Consider the following 25,350-nt stretch of genomic DNA (forward strand, 5'->3'; position numbering starts at 1 on the left):
TTTTCAGACATGTTTTGGCCATACAATTATGAAAAAGAGTGGTTTGGATGATTATAGTGGCTTTTGGAGATCTGACCATTGTAGTGGACATTTGCATTAAAGGGTTAAAAATATATGTTTGATCATATACAGTATGTTGGGCTGTTTGCATTGCAAATTAATGTTAGTATCTCAGTGTTCTGTTTTAGTAAAATACAAACATAATAATTCCTATTTTTCCCTTTCATGATGATGTTTTTGAGAGAGTTGCACGTCTAGCTGCAATCCAAAATTACATAGAGGTTCTTGCATTACTTTTTTCAGACATGTTTTGGCCATAATTATAGAAAAGAGTGGTTTAGATGATTATAGTGGCTTTTGGAGATCTGACCATTGTAGTGGACATTTGCATTAAAGGGTTAAAATATATGGTTGATCATAGTGCATTGAGTTACTTGCATTGCCATCAATGTTAGTATCTCAATATTAATATTATTCCCTTTCAAAATGACGTTTTTGAGAGAGTTGCACATCTTGTTGCAAAGGGTTAAGATATACAGTTGATCTGATCACATAAACAAGTTTTGATTTGTTTGTATTGCTATTAATGTTAGTATCTTAATGTTTTCCCTTTCAAAATGATGTTTTTGAGAGAATTACATCCTACATTTGAAAACAATGTTAAATATTTCAGAGGTTCTTGGTGCATCACCACTTTTCAGCTATGTTTTTATTAAAAAAACAAAAACACAATATAAAGAAGACAGCCATATGTCATAAAAATGAGTTTAGATGATTATAGTGGCTTTTGAAGATCTGACCATTTGCATCAAAGGGTTAAACAGTTGATCATATATACAGGTTTTAGTTTGCTTGCATTGCCATTAATACCGGTGGTCATCAGTGATTAGATAAAGCATATGTTTATATTCTCAACATGAAATCTGTAAGCCACCAGGTGGTAATACAGTATGTACATCTACATGGTGCATGAATGGAGATGCAATGTGAAAGAGGACTAAATCACCTTTAAAATAGGTGAGATGCATTAATTTGATTGCAAATCAACAGCGTTTGTCAGCAGTAAATGAGGTCTGATGATTTGGATTGCAGCGTGAGTGTGTGAATTACAGGTGCATCATTATTAACGGTGTCAAGAGGAACAGACGCATCCAACATGGACAGAAAGCTTCAGCAGACAGGAGGAGAGTTGAAAGGCCACCCGCAGGGATAAGCAGCCACCTCAGATCGTTTCTAAAAGTGTCACAAAAGAACAGCCGCAAGCATTACCTCAGGTTTGAAAGGATTGTTCAGCCAAAAAATTTGAAGTTTTGTCATTTTTCACACATCATCATCATGTCTCTACATAGTATTTTTCCAAAGTGACCATGTACATATGCCAAGCTTTAAATATAGTGTTTTATTTACCTGTACAAGCTTGAAAATCTTTTTTTTTTTTATAATTTGTTTTTTTTTTAAAGATCATTAGAACATATATAAACTTTCAGTGAGGTACTTGCCATTTCTTTGTAATTATTTGTGAATTTTATTTATTATTTTTATGTATTTTTTATTTATTTTATTTATTATTTATTAGTAATTTCAAAGTGAAAATGTTTCAAAGCAGGGTTATTACAGGTAACAAACTGGAATGAAAATTAAATCAATTTATTTATAATCTACACATTTGATACTTCAAATAAAAGAAACACTAAGCAAAATAAAATATAAAAAACTATTTAAAAAAATTCAACTAGTTGTGAGAAAGATTTTTTATTTAACAAATTTTAATGTACTAAAATGTTCTAAAACTGAAATAGAAGGCATATGTAAAAAAAAAAAAAAAAACTACAACTACTAAAAATGACAAACAAAATGAAAACAAAAACATAAAATAAAAATAAAAACTGATTTGAAATGTTAATAAAAATATATGATCTAAATGAAACTAAAATAACACTGTTTCAAAGTAAATCCTATGCCATTGTTTCAGTGTATGACTGAAATTAAGAATAACTTAATGAGAAAGCTTAAGCTTAATGAGAAAGAGATTTGAGAGCCTTGTTGATAAAGAATTTCTCTTTTTGTGTTCCATAGTTCCATTCCTTTAAACACACATTATATTCTAAGCTTCATAAAGCAGGTTTTATAGCAGGTGTAAATGTTTATTGTATTTTATTTTTTGTAAAAACACCTATTTCCTGTGTATTATAGTATGATGTTTAAGCAAATGCATATTAATCTATGTTGCATGCATCTCTCATAATATGATCATATACACACAACCAGTTATTGGAGACATGTAATAACATACAATGCTGTCCAGACCTCTTGGACATTTCTGCAGGCAGTATAATTTAGTTATGCTCATTTATTTCAAAGGGCTCAGGGTTTGGCTGGTTGTGTTCATTAGAGGTCCCCTGCTGGTTGATGCTGTAACTACACCTGTGCTACATGGCCTTCATAGCTCAGGTGATTGACTCAGTGAGCGTCCAGGAGAAAAGATGGCAGCATGCAGGTTGTGCACCAGTTTTGGCTAGAAATGAGTCATCGCGAGTGTAGTATAAATGCATAGTAAAATACTAATAATTCACTCAAAAATGAACATTTGCTGAAATTGTGCTCATCCTCAGGACATCCAAGATCAGGATGAGTTTGTTTCTTCATCAGGTTTGTAGAAATGTGTCTCTGCATCAGTGTCTCAGCAATGGATGCTCTGCAGTGAATGGGTGCCGTCAGAATGAGAGTCCAAACAGCTGATAAAAACATCACAATAATCCACACCACTCCAGTCCATCAGTTAACATCTGGAGAAGACTAAAGCTGAAAAGAAGAAAAAGTGCATCTCCTGTTGTCTCTCACATCAAAATCCAGCCACATATTTGTTTAGAGCTGTTTTGGACAGTTTTGGCTGCATTATCTGTGCAGATTTCTCTCCTGATTCAGACCAGAGCACTTTTTCACTGGAGGAAGAGTTATTATGGATTATGGACTCATATTTTAGTTAAAAACATCTTAATGCTGGATTTGTTTCAGCTTTAGTCTTCTCCAGATGTTAACTAATGGACTGGAGTGGTGTGGATTATTGTGATGTTTTTATCAGCTGTTTGGACTCTCATTCTGACGGCACCCATTCACTGCTGAGCATCCATTGCTGAGACATCCAGCAAATGTTCATTTTTGGCAGAACTGAAAATTAAATTTGCACACAGCTTGATGCTTTGACACCAGCCAACAGAGACAAGATATACAGCACCTTTAATTTTATTTATTTATTTATCTTTTTTTAATGAGCCTTGATTTGACTCAGTAGTAATTTATGTTATACTCTTGTTAATGTAATGCATAATTTAAACTTTATGTAATTTATGACAAATTAAAAGTTAGTCTTCTCATTCAGCTTACACTGCAAATAAATACATTGTTAACTATTTAATCTTTTTTTTTTTCTTGTCCTGTACAAATATCTAAATATCCATAGAACAAGAAGATAATTTTATATTTTTGGTTTGTTGTCAGAGAATTAAATATTAGTGTATTTTGTCTTTGCATTTTATTTTCATTTAGTTTTATTTAACTTTTTTTCTTGTTTATGCTCAGTGTCTTTATATACAAGATAGATTCACTGAAAAAGCAGCAATGCATATGCACAACTCACACTTTATGCAATTTATAAAAAAGTTACTCTCATTTTCCTTCAGCTTGTTTCCACTGTGAAAAGACACAGTTTATTCTTACTTCTGTCTCGTAGTCTGATACAAATATCTAAACATCTGAAAAAGCAGCAATGCAAATGCAGACTCACACTTTATGTAATTTATAACAAATTAGCAGTGACTCTTTTTTGCTTCAGCTTGTTTACACTGTGAAAAGACAGAATTTATTCTTATGTATTCATACAAATATTGCAACATGAAGCAAACTTGATATTTTGACTTTTGCATTTTTTTATTTATCTTGTTTATGCGTAATATCTTTATATTCAAGACAGTTTATCTGAAAAAAAAGCAATGCAAATGCACAAATGCTCAAAATTGTTATAATTTATAACAAATTAAAAGTTACTCTTATTTTGCTTATTTACAGTGCAAACATTTATAATTTATTCTTACTTCGTAGAAATATCAAAATATGGCTAAATATTTACCAGAGATGCACATTTGAAATCATATATGCGTATTTTGTCTTTGCATTTGATTTATCAATATTTATATTGATATTTTATTAATTAATGGTCAATATCTTTATAAAACAATAGAATCTCTGAAAACAAGCGTTAATATTTCATTCTGTTTTGTTTGCAGGTAAATGTTTCATGCTTTATACGGATGTTTAGACATTTGAACTGTTAAAGGAGCCGAGGATCCTCATGAATTATATATTTAGCTGTGAATGGCCGTGTTGCTCAACATTACGTAAGTGGACACCCACAGATGAGATGTGCTAAGCGCTGCAGATGTCTGGCTGACAGCTTTGTTAATGGCTCTGAGCGTTCAGATGACTGCTGAATGAATGTGCCAGATTTATACGGCCCGCGTTATTAGAGAGCCTGGACTTTTCTCCCTGCCAGCGAAGCCAATGAACATTTCATTCATTTTAATGGATGGAAAATACAAAGCTGAGTGTGTTTTTCACAGCCGCTCCATGGGCACCAAAACGCCATTAGAACTGCAGTATTGTGGCTTGGTGTTACTGTTAGACGTTGTGATGTTTTAGGAGCGACGAATGCATTGACATGCAGGGGTGAATCTGCTAGATGATGCTTCTGAGTCTCTCGTGAATGATGCTTGATGCACTGATGAGCTGTTTGAGATTCTACAGGAGTGTTTGGAGATATCAAAGCAATCAGTTTTGAGTCATCATTCCTACAGAATGCTAACAATTTAACCTGGTTGGTGTTTTTGACTAAAAGAGGTGATATTTATTAACCACAGAGAGAATTTTTAGTCAGTCTGTTCAGTTTAATGTGTTGAACCAAGAAGATATTTTGATAATCCAGAGATGAGATGATGGTTTTCAGGCGATTAGAAGAAATTCTCAGAGTAAATAAACTTAATCTTGTGTGCAAAGTCTGACAAAACAACTACCGATCACTACTGAGACACTACTTAAAATGAACACAAGAACAGATCATGAAAGTTAAAGGCGAAATAAAAGCATTAAAATCATTGCAATGTTTACTTGCTGATTCTAGCTGAGCAGTGTGTTAATATTGCAATAACTTTAATATTTTGAAGTAATGTTTTCAAACTTAAATTTGTGTGAAGTTTTTTAATGCATGAAACATGAAGTTGTTGTTTTTTTAAGTGAAATAAAAAGTAACATTTTATCTCACGATTTGGACTTTTTGTTCTTGTAGTTGTGAGTTTATATTTCATAATTCATACTTGAAAAGTCAGAAGAGTGAAACAAGCTTGCAATTGTGAGAAAAAAGGTCACAATTACGGTTTTATTTGTTTATTTTATTGTATGTTGTGTGGCGAAAAAAAAACAAAACTGAATTGTGAGATGTAAACTCACGAAATTTTGTTGAAAAATTCAGAATTCTGAGTTTTATCTCATGATTCAGATTACTTTCTTTATATTGCATCATTCTGACTATTTTTCTCATAATTCTGACATCAAATTGAGTGATTTGTGATTTTATATACACAGAAAGCATATTAAATACATGTCTACTTTAGCGTAACAGATATCTTGATATAAAAATTAAACATACTTATTCTGACCTGTTCTTACAAGAAACGTGATCATACTAAACTTTATTATAAATATTAAAGGATTAAAAACTTCTTGTTGACAAATGGGTAAAACCTAGTGGTTTGAAGGACAGTATCAAAGATTTCAAATGAATTTTGGGGGCTGAACTGTGATCCTTAAATATGAAATCTAATGATTCTGGTTCTAAATATGACTGATAAGAGAGTTTTGGTGACATTAACTATTTTTCTGTGTATGGTAAAAATGTATGAATCATAATTTTTTTCTAAGAAAACAACATTTAAACTTGGATTACACTTTATTGTTTTGATGCATGAAAACCAGCTGTACTGAGTATATTTGTGGTGTAAATCATGATTTCAGTGTGCTCCTCTCTCTCCCACAGACGGCTCAATCTGACTGTAATTAAATCAGGATATACTTGTGTTTCTGAAACATGGCAGGCACCGTCTCCGTTGACTCGAGGGCCGAAGCAGCCCACCATCAGCAACGGAAGGAGCTCGTCTGAGGATCTGTGGCTCTTTGGATTAACAGATCTGCACATTTGTGAGGATTACGCCTTTGCTTTGCTGCCTTTGCCATGCTTTGTGTAAGAATGATCCTTCAGATCGTCTCTGTGGTTTGGGGAGTTACGCTGGTGGTTTGTCAGCAAGCACAGTTCACCACCGTCACCACAAACTACGGGAAACTGCGTGGATTAAGCGTGGCTCTGCCCAGTGAGATCCTGGGCCCCGTGGAGCAGTATCTGGGGGTCCCATATGCGATGGCCCCGACTGGAGAGCGCCGCTTTCAGGCTCCGGAGCCACCAGCGTCGTGGCCCGGCATCAGGAACGCCACGCAGTTCGCTCCGGTGTGTCCGCAGTTTCTGGAGGACCGGCTGCTGCTCACTGACATGTTACCGGTGTGGTTTACTGCAAACCTGGACACGGTCGCGACTTACATCCATGAGCAGAGCGAAGACTGTCTGTTCCTCAACATCTACGTGCCCACCGAGGAAGGTACGGCTTATGAAAATACATTACTTTTCCATATATATACCATTCAAAAGATTGGGGTCTGTAAGATTTTTTTAAATGTTTTGAAAAGAAGTCTCTTCTGCTCACCAAAAATACAGTATAAAATTGTGAAATATTATTAGAATTTCAAATAGCTGTTTTCTATGTGAATATGTGTTAAACTGTAATGTATTTCTGTGATCTGCAGCTGTATTTTCAGCATCATTACTCCAGTCTTCAGTGTCACATGATCTTCAGAAATCATAATAATATACTGATCAACAAACATTTCTGATTATTATCAATGTTGAACACAGTTGTGCTGCACAATATTTTGTGGAAACCGAGATACATTTTATTTTTCAGGATTCACAGATGAATAAAAAGTTCAAAAGAACAGCATTTATTTGAAATAGAAATCTACTGTAACATTAGAAATGCCTTTGCTGTCACTTTTGATCAATTTAATGCATCCTTGATGAATAAAAGTATCAGTTTCTTAAAAAATAAATCTTACTTACCCCAAACTTTTGAACTAGATATATACACGCACAGAGAGCTAATTTAAAAATATATAACTGAAACTCAACATATATAACTCAAAATAAATTATTTGTATATGAAATTCTTTATACAACTGTATTAATTTAAGAAAATTGTAGTTTTCTGGGGGATTGCAAAAGGGGCAGACAATTTTCAGAAACTTTCCAAAAGTTAAAAAAAAAAATCCTGGAGCTGGGAAGTTTCTAAAATTTTGGAAAGTTTCTGGAAATTTACTGGAAATGTTCCACCCCGTTGCTGCCATAATTTTCATTTATGCAAATTCGTCTTGAGTAGCTGTTTTGTTTTGTTGTAGTAGTGGATGCCTATGAAAAAAATAGGTTACATAATTTTACATATGAACATTTTTTAGTTAATATGTAAATTTATGCTTAAGTATTATGAAATTATAAATGAGGAATTAAATTAATTTTTGATGATGATGATGATGGATAAAAATATGTTGTATAAAATACTAAAACCTTTATTTTTATTTATGCATATTTCTTGGTACTGAATGACTTATAGATTTTTTTGCCATATGGGATTGAATTCTTGACAAAGGATGCATGTAATATGTGGAACAGAAGCGTGTCTGTGATGCATTAACATGCTGTCTACTTAGGCAGCTCCCTAGCTGTTGGAACAGAGCCGTTTTATCATTATAGCCATGTATTCATGGGATTGCCATGGTCTTATTTTCGCGTGTCACTTCTTGTTTCTCATATAGACAGAAACTAAATATGCTGTTTATTCCCTAAGGAGATGGATTTATGATTTAGCAGTTGATGTCCAAACTGTGAGGCTCTAGTAGATTCATCAGTAACGCAGCGCATCGCCTCGAGGAGCAGAACATAATGAAACGTATGATGAACGGAGGCAGAAAACAAAACATTAGATGTCGTACTCAAGAGCCGGTCGTGCAGGCTTTGTTCACTATTCTCAGTGAGACCGTCTCAGGATTTAGGTCTTCCCAGGGTTATTATGGTTAATTAACTTTAAAATAAAACTAAAATCATAAATAAAAAAAAAATGCTAACTGAAATAAAATTTATTTTATTTTATTTTATTTAATTTTTTCAAGAGGCGGTCAAAGCAAAAAAAAACATTTATTTGGTTTAACTTGAAATAATAAAATAACTAAAACTAATAAATAAAAATTAATAAAATCCATATAGACATAAAAATATAATAATAATGACAGATACGCAAAAAAATTACTGAGATTTTAAAAGTCAACTAAAAAACTAAAAATATATAAAAAATAAGATAATAAAGTATCTCATTTATATTAAAGTAGCACTGACCTTGTAAGACAATTATCAAATTCCCATGCTAGCCGTTGACTTTTGATAGAAAGTAAATAAAAAAAAGCATTTATTTGTATTTTTAGTGAATTTTTAAATATATTTGTATTCAAGTTTGTGTAATAGTGGTTCACTAATGGATTTTGATATCTATAAAGCATCTGTTATGCACTTTATTATACATCATTAATACAACTGGCTTATCACATAAGAGATTTTCTTTTTTTCCATAATACATGCTCCAAATTCACTAAAAACTGAAGACAGATATTGTTTATCATAATTGACAAAGCTAACAATTATTATATATATATATATATATATATATATATATGTTTTTTTTTTTTTGTTTTTTTTATGAATAGTTAATTGAGCTTTAGACTAAATTTGTGTCATTGTGTTTTATTGTTATTTATATTTGGCGCAAATGGCTTTTATGGCTTACAAAATATCCTAATGATGTTTGGTATAAAAGAAAAATCAATAATTTTGACCCATACAATGTATTGTTGGCTATTGCTACAAATATACCCCAGCAACTTAAGACTGCTTTTGTGCTCCGGGGTCACATATAGTCTGATAATATGAGAATATGGAGGAAAAAGCATCTGTTATGGATGCTGATTAAATGTAAAAACTGTAACTTGAATGCAATGTAATCGCTTTTGGATAAACGCGTCTGCTAAATGCATAAATGGAAATGGAAAAACAACATAGTTTTATTCAGAGACCCAAACTGAACAAAAGATTTAATTTGCTGCAGATGCTGATATTTCTATGATTAAATTCTGCTGCTTGTAAAGTTAATCAATGAGATCTTTATAACAGTGCAGCAGATACTGACAGTAAATGATCTAGATATCAGCGGTCGCTCTATATCTCCAGTAATATGTCTCAGTAAGATGAGATGTAAATGATCCAAACATATAATGCAATGCTGATTGAGAGATCAGAAGATAAACGCTTCTCAGAAGATGTGAGATGAAGATCATTCCTCCGCTGAGGAACAGAGAAAGTAAAGCTTCTGGAAACAAACGCTCCTCAAAAGATCCCGATGATCAGATTTGAGACTAAAAGATGATTGATGGAGAATCAAGTAAAGCCAAGAAGTGTTCATCTGTAAATATTACTACAGTTACTCTGAGGCTTATTTGATCAAAATCAGTCAAGATTTGACAGCAGAAATACACGAGAAGCGTTTCTTTGACTGGATAAAACACTTGAAACTATCAATCAGACGACAGAAGACATGAGGAGAGAGTTTTGATGATTTAGAGGCCTTTATAGAGTTCAAATGATGAGAGAGACACTCACACCAGCAGCTATATAAATGTTTCCTCTAATGCTGTGTTTATGTGAAGATAATCTTTGCTTAAGTTGATTTTAATTAACATGAGAATGGTTTGATGAAACTAGTTTTTCATAAGCAGCTTTTTTTAATGCTCCTGGGAAACACGGTAACTTATAACAGTAAACATCCTCTTTCTCATTAAACACTGTTTCATATTTCATACTTAATGGAAACATCAGCACTTTTTCATAATTGGCCGGGTTTTGTCCTGCCCTCAATAGTGGACGAAAATAGCCAGTTTTCCACAGCGTTCCAGTGTTTTCTGTTTTAAACCTTGTGTCTAATGGAGAACATAATGACTCAATGGACGTGATATAAAACACCAGCGGATAAAAGCTCGTGAGGAAACGGCCAGAAACGACCTCAGTCCACTCTATTAAGTACGAAATCTTGAACACATTTCCTCTAAATATACACAGACTGAGATGAATCAATGGAAGAGTTCATTTGTCAACATTTACTGCCATTATTTGTCCAGTGTTCAACACAGAGAACAGATCAGGCAGACGTGAAAACTCTAAGAGACTGTGTTTGTTGGTTGTATTAAGTGATTTGTCTCTCTGTTTCAGATGCTCATGACGACACAGGTTTGAAGCCGGTCATGGTTTATATTCACGGCGGCTCGTACGTCGAGGGAACGGGGAACATGATCGACGGCAGCATCCTCGCCAGCTACGGGAACGTGATCGTCGTCACCGTCAACTACCGGTTAGGAGTGCTAGGTGAGTCACGCCAAACACAGTAAGGCATGCTTAGAAAGAAATTAATACTTTAATTTGTCAATGATGCATTAATTTGATCAAAAGTGACAGTAAAGATCTCTATTTCAAATAAATGCTGTTCTTTTGAACTTTCTATTCATCTTTGAATCCTGAAAAATAAAATGTATCACAGTTTCAACACAAATATTGTGCAGCACAACTGTGTTCGACATTGATAATAATCAGAAATGAGAAGCAATTCTTGAGAAGCATATCAGAATCAGTGTTATTTTAGTATCACTGAGATATAGTTTTTAATAATATTTTTTCTTTCAATTTGTTAATTTTAGTAATTTTGTTGTGTGTTTTTTGCATTTTATTAGTTCTTTTATTTTTTATATTTTATTTTAGTTATTTTGTTTCAGGTAACAAATTGTATTTTATGTTTTTAGTTTTAGTTAAATATTTTTATATATATTTTTATTTTATTTTAGTGAATTGTTATTTAATTTCAAGTAATTATTTCATTTCTAGTTTGATATAATTCTATAATTAACCCTGATTAGAATGATTTCTGAAGATCATGTGACACTGAAGACTGGAGTAATGATGCTGAAAATACAGCTGCAGATCACAGAAATAAATTACATTTTAACACATATTCACATAGAAAACAGCTATTTTAAATTGCAATAATATTTCCCAATTTTTTACAATATTTATGATCAAATAAATCCACCCTTGGTAAGCAGAAGAGACTTCTTTTTTCTTTTTTGTATCTTTGCATTTAAGCTAAATATAATGAAACATGTAAAAGCTTTTCTCTTACTCACAGTACATAAGAGATGGTATTAGAAAGCCTTCAGATGTTCATTAAAGGATATTTTATTCATTTTCATAATGAAGGTTGCTTGCTATTACAAATTCTGCAAAAAAATGGATTCCTCTTTATAAAATAAAGCTCTTATAATTCTGTTTGTTTGAACAGAAGAACACGGTGAGGATTTGAAAGCTTATTAAAACACAAAGAACACTTATAAACACGAACACAAGCAGCTCTCGCACTCAAAGTGTTTTAATTTGCAGTTTAAGTGTGCAGCTTTATGGTTCATTCACTTTGAATCCACACATCCAGTTTATATTATTTATATGTTTGGTGCAGAACAGTTTCTTTCTGTTTTTGAGTCTATTTTTCTGCCGTTAGTGAGTTCTGAATGCGGTGACCTTGTGGTGAATTCAGCAAATCTTCAGGCTGTTACTGGCTCTCTTTCTCATCCGATATTGAAGCAGTTTTGTTTGAAGGTCCTGAGGTTCTTGGCACTGAATTAGAGACGAAAAAAGGCTGCTTTTAACAACATCCCTCTTTTAAGAAGAAGAGAGTGTGTTCTATTCTCCGTGTGGAATTAAATCCAAGCTCTTCCCAGAAGCCTTCAGATTCAAACCGAATGCAATTATCATCAGATCTTTTGTACCAAATGATGTGATGTTTGAACAAAGCATCTCCTTATTATTGAGTTCTGTTCAGAACGAGCTGAATGGAAGAGACTGACGTCTCTAGAGTGAATCATTAAATTCACATTCATAATTGTGATAATATAATAATGACTACCAAATATTGTCAAAAAATACACTATACCAATCAAAAGTCTGGAACAATTATGATCAATAATAATCAGAAATATTTATTGAGCAGTAAATCAGTATATTAGAATGATTTCTGAAGATCATGTGACACTGAAGACTGGAGTAATGATGCTGACAATACAATAAAACTTCACAATTTTTACCATATTTTTTTGTCAAATAAATGCAGCCTTGGTGAGCAGAAGAGGAAAAACAGTAGTGTATATAAACGCACATTTGACTGATTTTAGAGTGGTTAGATGGATGTAGCTGCAGGATATTTCACATCCAAGGTCTAGAAATCCTTGTCCCCTCTCTCTGGCTTCAGTACTTCAGAGATGATCACAGGTTCAGAGTGTTTTTATGGGTGAAGCGATCCAGCAGGGAGGGATGGACTCAGACGCTGCAGCAGTTCAAGGCTGGAGGTCCGAGGAGAAACGACACCAGACAAAGCCTCATAAAGACTCCTCATCTTCAGCCGACGGCGTCTGTTTGAGCGAGCTCTGTCTCATGATTCTCCTGCAGCTCTGATCCTTTCAGATAGAAACTCAGCTGACATTTCATGTAATCTCAAGGCTTAATATTTCTGTTGTAAAGACAGGCGTAAGTGACTGATGTACTTAGAAGATGTTGCAAATAACAGAGCTCATTTGAAGTTTTTCATTCCTTTTCTTTTCATCTTTCTTATGTTATACTCTTTAAAATGCTGCTTTGGAGTTAAAACTGTATAGCAAAAACTGGACTGATCTTGAATTTAACTGATTATACTACAGTTTAAAGAAGTCTCTTCTGCTCACCAATTTGATCAAAAATATAGTAAAAATTGTGAAATATTAGAATTTAAAATAGCTGTTTTCTATGTGAATATGTGTATTTCAGCATAGTCACATGATCTTCAGAAATCATAATAATATACTGATTTATTGGCATTCAATGAAGATTTGTCATGAAAAGTTCTAACAACATTGTTTAAAATGTTTCTAAAACATTAAAATATCCAGTTTTCTTGTCATGATTGTAACAGTTAGAAGGTAAAGTTTAAAGGTTAGAAAAAATATAAGAACGTTTAATGTACCAACATTCAACTAACTTTATATTTTTACCACAAATATTACATTATTTGAACATTTATTTTTTTATATCCTAAGAACGTTAAAATGTCCGGTTTTCTTGTCGTGATTATAACGTTATTTAAAGGTTACAAAAACATTTCTTAGAACGTTTATCAAGTACAAATAACATCGCAAGAACATTTTGAGAATGTTGATCTCTCAACATTATGAGAACGTATATCAAATATTAATATAGTTGTGAGAATGTTCCATAAACATTACTTTGAGAATATTTTATCCTTTTAAAAAATAAAACATTCCCTGTTAGCCGTTCACTCTTTTTGTTGTCGTTTTATTTTTTTGCACTTGTGGTTTGCAGTATATTAACAATCTACCAGACAAATCCATTTCTGGATTAAACAACTTGATTTCATTTATTTCAAGCAACCAGTTGCACATTCTTCCAGCAGCTCTTCTATCGCATCGTTGCTCACAAATCAAACTCCCTCCTCAAACCCCAACTCCACGAAACTGAACCTGAAATCCAATCTGACTTTTGTTTCTTTCCGTATACAGTTCACTACACTCTTAAAAATAAAGCTGCTTCAAAAGTTCTTCACAGCGATGCCATAGAAGAACCATTTTTGGTTCCACAAAGAACCATTCAGTCACAGGTCAAACCATCTCTTTCTTACCTTTTTATAATCTGAAGAAGGTTCTTCAGATGTTAAAGGTTCTTTATGGAACCATTTAGACAAAAAGGTTCTTCTATGGCATCGTGAAGCACCTTTATTTTTAAGAGTGTACATTGCAAGTATTCTCTACCATGAATTTGTATTTTCTACAACTTATGTAAATTGTGAAGTATATATTTTTTAATTATTTAATTTATTTCAACAATTTCATTATTTTAGCATTTCAAGTTAAACAAAAAAAAAAAATGCTAATATTAAATACGATAAGCATACTTTTATATATATATATTTTTTTTATGGTGAATATGCACAATATTTTATAGTGTAAATAATTTATCTTCTCATCTGCACTTCTCTGGAGAAACGTCTCTGATAGATTCAGCGTTGAGAAAACAAGCAGCACGAGGAGCGTTTAGCACGTGATGAATGCTGCTTCCCTCTCGGCATTTGCCACAAAATAAACAGATGACATCAGAATCCGTCTCATTAGACATCAGATATTAACCCCCTGGGGTCGAAGCTGTCTTGTATTTTCTTTATGATGCGAAAAGAGCTAAAAATACTCCATGAGTTTTGATAGTACGGATAAGAACAAGGTATCGTTTGAAACTGTAAAGGGTCTACTTTTATTTGTGTATAGTCACACAGGCCCGTAGCCAGCCTAGTGGAAGGGGGGGTTCTTTTTTTCAGTTTTTAGGTTCAAATGCTTCATTTTGGTGACATCTCATGCACTAATTTGTGCTGGAGTAACATGTCTGAATGAGCACAGTATTTTGTGAGATTACCAAGATCATGTACCACCTTCTTCAGTAAATATACACAAATACTTATTAAAGCAATAAGTTACTTAATTAAGAGCTGTGAGTGACATTATTAATGCAATAAATGCACAGATCCGTTATATTGACACACATCTAATATTGTTTGTAACACAGAGGTGTTTCTAGGATTTAACATCTGTGGCTGCAGCCAAAACATCAACAGACATGGTTGGGGGCTCATAGCACACTCATGTAAGACTTAGTGAGGCAGTGGTGGGTGGGCCTGTTTATCTTTAGGGGGATCCGGGGACATGCCCACCCGGGAGAACATTTTATACTTTTTAAATTTAAATGCATTAATCTGGTGCATTTTGAGAGTTCAACAATACGAGCTCCAACCCATTTTCAGTGCAAATTGAACAAACAAAAAAAGTCAATGACAATGTAAAAAGGGTCTAGAACCGCTCCTGGTCAGAGTGTACCGTGTTCTTCTTTGACCCATGCTACACCCCTCCACTGAGTTTTCTGGGTCCCTTTTAACCTCTGGGCCCAATGCAGTCTGTCCTCCTTTTCAAAACACAAATATCAACAAATATAAAGGAAGGAATTTTATTTAACTATTTAGGCCTACATGGTATCTGCAGAATTTTCAAAATCAAATTTAAGTCTCCAGAAATATAATTTCTATGGTATGAGTGGGATAGAGCAATGTCTAGTAACATATTAAACAGATATCATGATTTACAGCTCAGATACAGGTTTTCACAAAAAAAAAAAAAAAATAATAATAAATTGATAAACATCACATCTCAGCCTTCTACCCATTTTTTTTTTTTTCAAATTTATCGCTCTGTGTGTTTGCTGCGTAAAATCATGGGTGGATTTTCATATTGATCTGAACATAAACAACAAACGGGCTTATTGCAGATAATGCAGAAATACAGCGCTTTCCCCGGTGATGGTGTTCATAAATGCTACTTTATCAGGCATTAAATAAAAAAGGCATCAAAACTTTTCTGAAGTCACTCAGTTTCCTTGAAAGTAGGGCTGGACAATATGGCCAAAAAATAAATCACAATAAAATGTTTCATATCAGTTGACATCAATAATTTTTATGATAAATTTCAAACCTTTATTTCTTTCAAGTTTAAAGGCAGATTTTTGTTCCTAAATGAAAGTTGTAGAAGCCAGATTTTAATTGTGACTATGCTGAGAACGACAAACACTTCATGTCTTTGAATTCTTGATACTTTTCCAGTTATTTTTCCTCAACAAAATAAATATCTTAATTGAAATTTTTTAATTTAAATACACCTGAACCAGCTAATCAAGGTCTTGCTAGGTATACTAGAAATGTCCTGGCAGGTGGTGTTGAGGCAAGTTGGAACTAAACTCCAGGACAGAGTCTGGTGATCCCTGTTCTAATGAGTGATAGGCTATATTGTTTCAAATCATGAAATAGGTTTGTGTTGCGTGACTTTGATTACATGTATCTTCAGCACAGTTTGCAGTGCTGGCTGCAATATTAGTAATATTACTTTTTTGTCTCTTAAAAATGCATATTTGAAAGTAGCTTAAGGATGCAGGATTACATCTGTTAGGATGCAGATATAAATTCATGTTCATTATAATAAAAAAACTCATTTTTATATGGTGAAATTTAATTATTCTGACTCTTTGAGTTATTAAAATTATCCCTTGGTCTTCCATATAGCATACATAATGATAACCAGTAAAACACAGGCCTATAGCACCTCAATACCATGGTATAAAAATGAACTTGGCCTAGAAGAACAGTGGCCTAATACATTTAGTATAAATGCACAAACAAGCTTAATCACAAAATACTGTAATTATATTCCATTAATCCTTTAATACATGTATGCATTAAAAATATACCAATACAATACAATTCAAATCCTCATTTCTGCCGTAATGCCGGCGCAGTTAGAGTTACAGTCAAACATATCCATGGTCTCGTTGCTCTCCTGTTTGTCAGCACAGTTTCATCTGTTTAAGTCGCCGATTGTGTTCTTCAAGAAATAACCCAGAATTTTTTTTTCAGAGCACATAAACAATACACACTATGAAAATGCCAGGTTCAAAAGCTTCAAGTCAGTATATATAGAAATTAAAACTTTTATTTAGCACACAAGTGATGATAAAGACATTTATGTTACAAACGATGCTGTTCTTCTGAACTTACTATTCATCAAAAAATAAATAAATAAATTAATTAATATTAAATATTCTTCTCAGCTCTTTTCAACACAATAATAATAAAAAAATGTTTTTTGAGCAGCAAATCAGAATATTAGAATGATTTCTGAAGGATCATGTGACTGGAGTAATGATGCTAAAAAGTCAACTGCACTCGCAATGAATCTCAAGTTATTTTGTGTAATAGCTAAATATATTCTTAATAAACTACAAACAAAAAATGTATAAATGTATTTTGTCCTCATATTCTTTCTTGTAACTCTTCCCTCTCAGTCACACACCTGACTGAATGGCTCATTATGAAGGCCTTTGTCTTCTCAGGTGTGGATGTGAAGGTTGACGCCTCCTCGCATAGACCCTTTCTACTCAAAAAGTGACTTAATAAATTTAAATCAATATATTGTTTTCTGTGAGCAAAAAAATGATTTTCAAATAATTTGGAAGCAAAAACTCTAGGCTACAAGATCCAGTTCTCAAAAGTCTTGTGAACAAATGTTCTGTATGATTTTTATGGCCTTATTTCAGTGACTTCACTAACCAAGCATAAACGTTGCTTTCTCAAAAACAAAATCAAGTACATAAATGCTGCAAACATATTATTGTAGCCCAGTCTGTGCTGTTTACAGTGTTACTGAAAAAAAAGCAACTGAAAAAAGCACAAATGTCAGGGCATGTCAAATCTTCTGCAGGTCCCCAAAACACTCTCAGACCCCAGAGGGTTAAATAGCTCGCTTAGCTGCTTCGCTGTCATAGATAAGCAGGCACTTTTGGAGGTGTAGAACAGCCGAGTCTTTGTGGTAATGGCTGCATGGCTCATTGAAGGACTCCAGTGTTTATTGCTCAGGAATAAATTGCCCAGTTGAAAGTCTTACATCACCGACGAGGACTTCAATTAACCTTTATCAAGCACTGGCCTGGAGTCAGGAGATATATATGCATCGCAGGTGAAGGTCAGCCAAAGTGCTTTTTATTTGTGCACGGCACTGGAATTAATAATGCAGCGTCTTCAGAGATGCACAAGCATGATGGATGAAGCTCATCAATAAATAACATACAGAAATCAAGCTCTTGTGTGTCCACTGCACTTTAGTTTTTTGTCCAGGTGAAAGTACTTGAGCTAAAGGAAGACTAAATACATTAACATGTGTTTAGTGTTGTGCTAATCCACCAAACGTCTCCTCACATGAACACACTTGTGACAGATGATAGTGTTGGTCCTCCAGGGCAGATTGAAGGGAAACTGAGTTTTCTCTTTCATATCTAAAGCTACTCATGATACTCACATTGAGAGCGAGTGTGGGGGATTTCAGACGTAGACGTGACGTAACCACTGATGACCAGTGAAATGAACAAACAATTAAAGAGTTAATGTTAATGCTGCAGTCCGTAAGTTTTGCCTCTTTGTCGCCATCTGTGTTTGAAAACCTGGAATTGCAGTTCCTTGTGGAATCATTTTTCTTGTGTGGGTTGGACTCTGGCACGGCTCCAGCGCGGACAAATCTAATGTTTGAGGTGAATGTGTGGCTGTCAGTTACTGCACCGGTGTGAAATGTCAGTTTCATTTAATCCTTTCTGGGCTCAAAATGATACATTTAGTTATTCTAGCTGCTGTGAGAAGAGGTTATAAAGGAGCCGCCACCTGCAGGATTCTCACATGCGTTAGCCTAGTAGCCAGGACAACTTCTTTATGTTTACAGACGTGACGTAATGATGCAGTGCCAGGCTCGAATTTCCCATGAAAACCACTTTTTGAACCACTCAAATTAGAAAACATTATTATAAGCTAAGCGTTGTGATTCTGGCTAAAGTAAGGGAATAGTTTTTGAACACTGGCTGGTTATGTACTTGCTCAAATATTGATTTTGGATATTTTTTAACCAAAAAAAGTTCCGGACTGCAGCTGTCACAGTTTGGTTTCTGTTTAGTTTCCTTTTTGCCCTTATTTGGTATTTCCTGTTCTAGTTTCCTGTCATTAGTTAATCATCGTTCATCCTGTTCACCTGTCTTGAGTTAATTATCTTGTTTCCTGTTTAAGGTTGGTCCCTTTAAAAGTCTTGAGTTCTCCCCTAGTCTTTGTCTGAGATTATATTGTTTATATGGTGCTGTGTTGAAGATTATTAAAACGATTCCTGTGTCGTCATTCATTCGTCGAGCGCTATTCATTCAACCACACGAACCGTAACAGCAGCTTTAACTAGAACAATTTTCCATGTATTGTTTGAAGAAATACCTGCATTAATTTTCATTGCAGAAGCTAATGCAGCAAAATGTGATTTTTGTGAATTTCTAAGTTCGTTTAAATTTAATATGCAAGTACATGAAATACAGTAAATGATAACATATATGAAATGAAATAAAAAAGGTTCCAAAAGGATTTTTGACAGTCAAGACACACAATCAGTATTAAATTATTATAGTCTATATAATAATAAATAAATAATATATATATATGATTTGTTAACAATTTTTTTGAGGTTTTAGTGAAGTTGGTTTTAGTGAAGTATTCATAATCCAAATAAATCTCTTATGGATGTCTGTATGTGTCCAACAGCTTAAACACATGTGCACTGCAGCGTTTCCTGATCTCTCATCTGTCTCTGTGTTTCAGGCTTCCTCAGCACTGGTGATCAAGCAGCCAAAGGGAATTATGGTCTGCTGGATCAGATCCAGGCTCTGCGCTGGGTGAAGGAGAACATTCAGGCTTTTAACGGCGATCCGGAGCGAGTGACCATCTTCGGATCCGGAGCTGGAGCGTCCTGCGTCAGTCTGCTGACCCTCTCACACTACTCTGAAGGTCTGCTGGAGATCTTAAGATGAAGTGCATGAATATATAGGACTGCATGATTAATCAAAATTCTGAAATCACAGTAAATGCTGCTCTGCACAAACTTGTCAAAACTTGAGTTTTGGTAATTTACAGCATGCATTTAAGAACCCAACGAATACAAACCATCTTCCCAAACTTGTAATGAGAAGCGCTGATGAACAAAAGAGATGCTTTAATGGCTCCCTGTGGTTTTTCATTTAATTTTTTTTTTATCTAAAGTGCCTTGAAAATTAAAAATAATTATAATAATTAGTTAATTTATAAATAATTTATAAATTTGTAATAATAAATACTTAATTTCAGTGAAATATTGCAATAGTAATAATACATAAAAAATTATAATAATTATTATTATTATTATGTAGACATAGATATACACTCAAAAAATTTGTAATATTATAATTTATATATAATCACAAGAACAAACAAAGCAAATCTGTTTTGTTTTTTTAAATCACTATCACATTTTATTTTATTTTTTATCAGAAAAGGCATTCATTTTACAGTGACAGATTTTTCCAGTCCTAATGAATAATAATGATATTTAAATGTTTTTTTTTGTGTGTGTGTGTTTTTTTTTGGAGTATACAAAGGATACTGCAATATCAATTTACACTTTTTTTTAACATTACTAAGGGTGAATATGAACAGTCAAAACCCACGATATTTCAATGTTTTCAATGTTGAATTACTCTGACAGCAAGAGTTTGTGTCCCAGATCTGTTTCAGAAAGCGATCATCCAGAGCGGGACGGCACTCTCCAGCTGGGCCGTCAACTACCAGCCGGCCAAATACACGCGCATGCTGGCCGAGAAGGTGGGCTGCAACGAAGACGACACGGTCGAGCTGATTGAGTGCCTCCAAAACAAAAACTACAAGGAGCTGATTGAGCAGAACATCACCCCCGCCAAATACCACATCGCCTTCGGACCTGTGATCGACGGAGACGTCATTCCGGACGACCCACAGATCCTCATGGAGCAGGGAGAGTTCCTCAACTATGATATCATGCTAGGAGTAAACCAGGGTGAAGGCTACAAGTTTGTAGACGGGATTTTAGACAGCGAGGATAGAGTAACGAGCAACGACTTCGTGTTCGCCATATCAGAATTTGTTGACCACTTATATGGCTATCCGGAAGGAAAGGACACCCTGCGGGAAACCATAAAGTTCATGTACACAGACTGGGCCGACAGGGAAAACCCAGAGATGCGAAGAAAAACGCTGGTCGCGCTTTTCACGGATCACCAGTGGGTGGCGCCAGCCATTGCGACAGCGGACCTGCATGCGCAATACGGATCGCCCACATATTTTTATGCCTTTTATCACCACTGCCAAAGCGACATGAAGCCCGCCTGGGCCGATTCGGCACACGGAGACGAGCTTCCGTACGTTTTCGGTATTCCAATGATCGGCCCCACAGATCTCTTCAACTGCAACTTTTCTAAGAACGACATCATGTTGAGCGCCGTGGTCATGACGTACTGGACGAACTTCGCCAAAACTGGGTGAGTAGGACGCATATGTTTACATAAACTGCTAATAAAAGCTGTCAAAATACATATAGCATTAATTGATGCTTTACGCAATGTTTTTGTTACTAGGGTGTTGCTAGGCTGTTGCTAAGGTATTCTGGGTGGTTGTTGGAATATTGATATGTGCAGTTGCTAGGGCTTTGCTAGTCAATCAAATGTAACATCACTAACTGACCATTTAATTGCGTCTTTCAGCTATGTTTTTGTTGCTTGGGTGTTGCTAGGCAGTTGTAAGGGTATTCTGAGTGGTTGCTAGAGTGTTGCTAGGCAGTTGCTAGAGCAGTTGCTAGGGCAGTTTGTGTGTTTGCCTGAGTTTTGCTATGCAGTTGCTAGAATGTTGGTAGGCAATCAAACATAACATCACTAATTGACCATTTAATTGCTGATTTGAGATTTTTTTATTGCTAGTGTGTTGTTAGGCAGTTGCTAGGGTAGTCTGGGTGGTTGCCAGAGTGTTTGCTATACAGTTGCTAGGGTGTTGTTAGGCACTCAAAAGTAACATCACTAATTGACCCTTTAATTGCTGCTTTGAGATCTTTTTGTTGCTAGAGTGTTGTTAGGCCGTTGCTAGGGTATTCTGGGTGGTTGCTAGAGTTTTGCTAGGCAATCAAACCCTTTAATTGCTGCTTTCAGCTTTTTTGTTGTTAGGGTGTTGTTAGGCAGTTGCTAGGGCAGTCTGTGTGTTTGTGAGTGTTGCTAGATATGCAGTTTCTAGGGCGTTGCTAGGCAGTCAAAATTAACATCACTAATTGACCCTTTAATTGCTGCTTTCAGATTTTTGGTTGTTAGGATTATTGTTAGGGTATTCTGGGTGGTTGCTAGTATGTTTACTAGTATGTTTACTTATATTGTTATTTTTTGTTGCTAGGGTGTTGCTAGTCATTTGCCAGGGTATTCTGGGTTGTTGTGTTGCTATGCAGTTGCTAGGGCGTTGCTAGGCAATCAAATGTTATGTCACTAATTGACCCTTCAATTGCTGATTTCAGATTGTTTTTGTTGCTAGGGGATTCTGGGTGGTTGCTAGAGTGTTGCCATGTAGTGGCAAGGGTGTTGCCAAGCAGTCGATCTTAACTTCACTAACTGACCCTTTAATCCCTGCTTTCAGCTTTTTTTATTTCTTAATCTGATCAGATCGACATTTCAATATTTTACAAGAATGAATTACAAAAATGCAAATTAAAGCATCAACAATTGTACAGATGTTACTAATTTAACATGTTTTGTTTTGCTGCACAGAGACCCAAATCAGCCGGTTCCTCAAGACACAAAATTCATCCACACTAAACCAAACCGCTTTGAGGAGGTGGCCTGGTCTAAGTATAACCCTAAAGACCAGCTGTACTTGCACATCGGCCTGAAGCCTCGTGTCCGCGACCACTACAGAGCCACCAAGATCGCCTTCTGGCTGGAGTTAGTGCCACATTTACACAGCATCAACGAACTCTTCCAGTACGTTTCATCGACGACCAAAATCCCACCGCAGGACACGACGCCATTCTCCTACACCAAACGCCTGTCTAACAAACTCTGGCCGTCGACCACCCGTCATCCACCTGCTCCTCCGGCCAACACCAAACAGATATCAGATCAGCAGAAGACATCCGAGCATGGCGATGGAACGCTTATCATAGAAGCGCGAGATTATTCAACTGAGCTGAGCGTAACGATCGCAGTCGGCGCATCTCTGCTCTTCTTAAACATCCTAGCGTTCGCGGCGCTTTACTACAAGAAGGACAAACACCGGCTAGAGTCGAGTCGCAGGCACAGTCCACCAAGAAATCTTGCGAACGATGTCCCCTGTGTGCCGAGTGAAGAATTGATGTCCCTGCAGATGAAGCAGCTGGACCACGATCACGATCACGATTGCGATTCGCTGCAAGGCCACGATATGATTCGGCTGACCTGTCCTCCGGATTACGCGCTAACGTTGCGCCGTTCGCCCGATGACATGCCACTGATGACGCCAAACACCATCACTATGATTCCTAGCTCTTTCGCCGGCATGCAACCATCGTATCACAACCCGTTCAATGCATTCGGGAACAGCACTCCAAGCAGCACGGGCCTCCCACATGGACACTCCACGACGCGAGTATAAGTCGACGAACTACATAGATGTGTACCCGGATGCTCAAACACAAATACTGAGGGTGTTATTTTGTTACAGACTCTTTTATGAACAAATAACGTTACACTTATTAACCTGTATAATGTGATCAGTGAATGTAATCATTTTCACATTCATGGTACAGCGATTGGTACAGCGACTTCAAAAAATATGATTACGTAAATGAAGAAGTATTATTTGCATCCTGATTTCCTGGTTAATGTGTGAGACAATTAATCACTAAACACTTGCACTGCAGCACAAATACATGTTAAATGATTTTGCTGTAACCAGATATTCATAATTAAGTTGGGTGTAGAAATCCTGGCCATTCAGATTGAAATGGCTTTAATAGCTTGAAGTTTAACGATTTTATGACTGAAGTTTAAAAACTTAGAATTTTAAGATTTAAGGCCTTGCTGTCTGATGGATGGATGGATGGATGGATGGATGGATGGATGGATGGATGGATGGATGGATAGATAGATAGATAGATAGATAGATAGATAGATAGATAGATAGATAGATAGATAGATAGATAGATAGATAGATAGATAGATAGATAGATAGATAGATAGATAGATAGATAGATAGATAGATAGATAGATAGATATTCTGGAGTGTTGCTAAGGCATTGCTACAGTTTTTCTAGACAGTATAGTTTTTTAGGTGGTTGATAAAATGTTGCTATGCAGTTGTTTGGGTGTTGCTAGGATGTTCTAGGTTGTATGCAGTTGCTGGGTATTCTAGGTGGTTGTTAGAGTGCTGCAAAGCAGTCAAAATTAACATCACATATTAACCATTTAATTGCTACTTTCAACTATTTTTGTTGCTATGGTGTTGATTGGCAGTTGTTATGGTATTATGGGTGGTTGCTAGAGTGTTGCTATGCAGTTGCTAGGCAGTCGAAAGTAACTGTACTTTGAAAGTAAAAAAGCAATTTTTGGCAGTAGCTAGGGTGTTTTAAGCAGTTGCTAGAGTGTTGCTATGCAGTTGCTAGGATGTTCTAGGTTGTATGCAGTTGCTGGGAATTCTAGGTGGTTGCTAGAGTGTTTTAACATCACTAATTGACCCTTTAATTGCTGCTTTCAACTATGTTTTGTTGCTACGGTGTTGCTAAGCAGTTGTTAGGGTATTCTGGGTGGTTGCTAGAGTGTTGCTATGCAGTTACAAGGATGTTCTTAGGCAGGTGAAAGTAACATCCCATTTTCTTGTCAGTAGCTATGGTATTTTAGGTGGTTGCTAGAGTGTTGCTATGCAGTTGCTACTGTTTTACTTGGCAGTTGCTAGAATCTTCTAGGTTGTTGCTATGCACTTGCTAGTGCATTGCTAGGGTTTTGCTTGGCAATCGTTTGGATGTTTTAGGTGGTTAATGATAGTGTGTTACTGTGCAGTTGCTAGGATGTTCTAGGTTACTATGTAGTTGATAGGGTGTTGCTTGGCAGCTGCTAGGATGTTCTAGGTTGTTGCTATGCAGTTGCTAGGGTTTTCTTAGGCAATTACTTGGGTGTTTTAGGTGGTTGTTAGAGTGTTGCTAGGCAGTTGCAAAGGCTATCTATCTATCTATCTATCTATCTATCTATCTATCTATCTATCTATCTATCTATCTATCTATCTATCTATCTATCTATCTATCTATCTATCTATCTATCTATCTATCTATCTATCTATCTATCTATCTATCTATCTATCGTACAGCAGTGCTTTATGGCAGTTCATTGTGTCTATTTCGCAGCCATAACCAGCAGTAGCACTGATCACTGTGGCTGATTTAGAGGGTTTCTGAAAACATTTAATCTGTGTGCCAAATTAAACTTTAATTAATCATATTCCAAGTGTCTTTCTAAATGTGAATCAAAAATTTCTTGAATACTTTGTAATCTCAAGAATTCAAGAAACTACGTCACAAGTTCTTACATTTTAAACACGAGATCAG

At 35.3% G+C, this 25,350-nt stretch overlaps 1 protein-coding gene across 3 annotated transcripts; it reads left to right on the forward strand.

The window, feature by feature from the left end:
* Positions 1-6,280: 6,280 nt before the first annotated feature.
* nlgn4xb (neuroligin 4 X-linked b) lies at positions 6,281-23,405 on the forward strand (the record flags this gene model as incomplete). Of its 3 annotated transcripts, none has more annotated exons than XM_079428154.1 (5): positions 6,281-6,698; positions 10,463-10,615; positions 19,554-19,739; positions 20,491-21,280; positions 22,544-23,405. In XM_079428154.1, 5 exons carry the CDS (start codon positions 6,281-6,283, stop codon positions 23,403-23,405), a joined length of 2,409 nt encoding a protein of 802 aa, XP_079284280.1. The 3 variants fall into 3 exon arrangements, with proteins under 3 accessions (XP_079284280.1, XP_079284281.1, XP_079284282.1); XM_079428155.1 differs by having other exon boundaries at positions 6,353-6,758; XM_079428156.1 differs by having other exon boundaries at positions 6,353-6,758; positions 10,481-10,615.
* Positions 23,406-25,350: the final 1,945 nt, after the last annotated feature.

This window comes from Barbus barbus, assembly GCF_936440315.1.
Source record: "Barbus barbus genome assembly, chromosome: 11".
Classification (NCBI taxonomy): Eukaryota; Metazoa; Chordata; class Actinopteri; order Cypriniformes; family Cyprinidae; genus Barbus; species Barbus barbus.